This window comes from Penaeus japonicus, unplaced genomic scaffold (assembly GCF_977035675.1).
Source record: "Penaeus japonicus unplaced genomic scaffold, GWHDUDI00000001_assembly GWHDUDI00000036, whole genome shotgun sequence".
Taxonomy (NCBI): Eukaryota; Metazoa; Arthropoda; class Malacostraca; order Decapoda; family Penaeidae; genus Penaeus; species Penaeus japonicus.
Window position 1 is genome coordinate 3,528,359 of NW_028234438.1, and position 2,500 is coordinate 3,530,858.

At 35.4% G+C, this 2,500-nt stretch overlaps 1 protein-coding gene across 1 annotated transcript in view; it reads left to right on the forward strand.

Moving 5' to 3' along the window:
- LOC122261934 (D-serine dehydratase) overlaps positions 1 to 2,500 on the forward strand; it is a 25,739-nt gene that overhangs the window by 14,958 nt on the left and 8,281 nt on the right. Inside the window, exons 2-3 of the mRNA XM_043029770.2 lie at positions 849 to 1,009; positions 1,413 to 1,568. Of these exons, the coding sequence (XP_042885704.1) occupies positions 849 to 1,009; positions 1,413 to 1,568 (317 nt within the window). The remainder of the gene's footprint in view (positions 1 to 848; positions 1,010 to 1,412; positions 1,569 to 2,500) is intronic.

Consider the following 2,500-nt stretch of genomic DNA (forward strand, 5'->3'; position numbering starts at 1 on the left):
GGTGATCTGAATTTGAAGTTGTAGGAAGTTAGTTAGTTTCTAATATTACTTCTAGTGCTATTTCTATTAGGATTTCTACTACTGCTACTACTACAACCATTAACCTCTGCTACTATTAATGTTATTACTACTTCTTTTATTATCTACTATCACTTCTACTACAACAACTACTACTACTACCACCACCACTACTGTTACTATTCCAAAGTAACTCTTGTATTCTTGTTTAAATATGTTAAGTTATGAAGGCATGAGTTATGATTTGCTACTTGTTTCGTGTTATCAGTCATGAAATGTATAACAATTATGATCTGCAATGCATATGATATGTAGTATGTTTTTTTTCTCTCTCTCCTTTCCCCTCCCTGTACCCTCCTATCTCTCTCCCTTTCTCCCACATTCCCCACCTCTCTTTTCTTCCCTCCCCCCCTCCCCACTCCTCTTCTTGTCTCTCCCTTTCAGTCTCTCTTCATCTCCCTCTTTTTCCCATCTCCCTCACACCTTGTATATTTCTCTCCCTCTTTATTTGCTCTTCTTCCCCTTCCTCCTTTCCTACTCCATCCTTATCGTGTCTCACTCTTTCCCTTCTTCCTCCCTTCCCCCCCTTTCCCTCTCGCTCTCTCTATATCTATTTATCTACCAGTCTATTTATTTATCTATCTATCTATCTATGTGCCTCTTTATCTATCTGTCTGTCTATCTTTTCGCATCGTGAACAAAATATCAAAACACATTAAATTCATCCTAATGATTATCAATTGTAATTAAAATCGGCATGATCAGTGATTAAAATACTCATTAAAATCATCATAGTTTCCCCTCTAATTAGTGCCAATTTTCCTCACCAGATGTCAGCAGCCTCGACCGTGGGATGTCGCGTGGAGGAACTTATAACTCCGGCTTTCCTCTTGGACCGAGCCAAAGTGGAGGTGAACTGTCGAAACATGTTGAATACGTGTAAAGCGATGGGTGTGTCCCTCAGGGCGCAGACGAAGACTCATAAGACCATGTATGTGGAAATGGGGAAGGGGATTTGGGGAATGGAGGAGAGGGCGGGAGGTGGGAGGGGGAGTGGGGGTGAGAGTGAGAGATAACTTAGATGGTTATAAGCATTTTGTACTTTTAGAGTATGATATGATCATCATGACTTTGTAGATCATCTTTATTTTGTTAATGACCATACGTCTTGTTAATGACCATACGTCTTTTTTTTCCTTTGAAACGATTAAGTCACTTTATACTCTTCTTTATGCTTACTTCAATCTCCCAAAATGTGAATTTGTTATCATTTACATTTTAGAATTTGGAATTCTTATTTTATTAACATTGAATATCATCAAAATCATCACAAAGAACGCCTAAAAACACGCATACTTAAGCCATAATGACAAGATTCAAATACACCCAAACAGCGAGGTAGCAGAGCTCCAGACGGGAGGAACGAGACGCGGATTGGTCACATCTACCCTGGACGAGTCCGAATTCTACGCCGACCATGGCTTCGACGACCTGCTCTACGGCTTCCCTCTCATCCCTCAACACATGGAACGCGTCGCCGCCCTCACAGCGTGTGTTTTTGTTTGTCTTTGTTTTGTTTTTTGTTTTTCTTCTGTTTCTCGTATTTCGAATTGATTTGCAAGTTCGTTGTTTGGGAGAGTTGGCCACCTATTATTTATAGTCAGAACACAGTGTATATTCAATTTAAGGAATTATTATAATAGTGAATATAATGATAATGATGATATTGAAAATGATAATTATGATGATAAGAATAGTAGTGATGATGATGATGATAAACATTTGAAAAAGCATATTAGTAACGATTATGATGATAATAATGATTATAATGATAGTATGAATGATTGTGATAATCGTTTTAATCGTAATGATAGTAAAGATAATAATGATGATGAGGATAAAGATAACGATACAACTACTACTACTAATGATAATGATTATAATAATGATAATGATGATAATTGATATAATGACGATTAAAATAACGATAACATTATTAATCACATCTGCAAAAACAACAACAACAGTGAATAAATACATAAAACATTTACCGAGAAAAAAAAACATTCTAGCACACATCACCCTCAAAAACAAATAAAAAAACATGACTTAGAAGGTTATTAAAGTGACTCATCCTATGCAATCCCACACAGCTGATTCATAGTAGTGTGTGGTCGACCTTGCATTCACAGAAAACGGAGTAAGACGTAGACTCGTGAAAAAAAATATTTTGAAATATTTCTTCGAATGTCTTTGTTCATTCATTCGATGAGGTGTTTAGTTTTTTTTAGGTATTCTTTTGTAGATTATGTGTTGTTTACTGTTTTTGTTGTTACTATGGTATTATTATTATTATTATCAGTATGATTAGTATTATGATAGTTGTTGTTATTGTTGTTGTTGTCGTCATTATTATCATTATTATAATTTTTATTGGGCTATTATCATTATTATTAGTAATGGTAGTAGTATTACTATTATT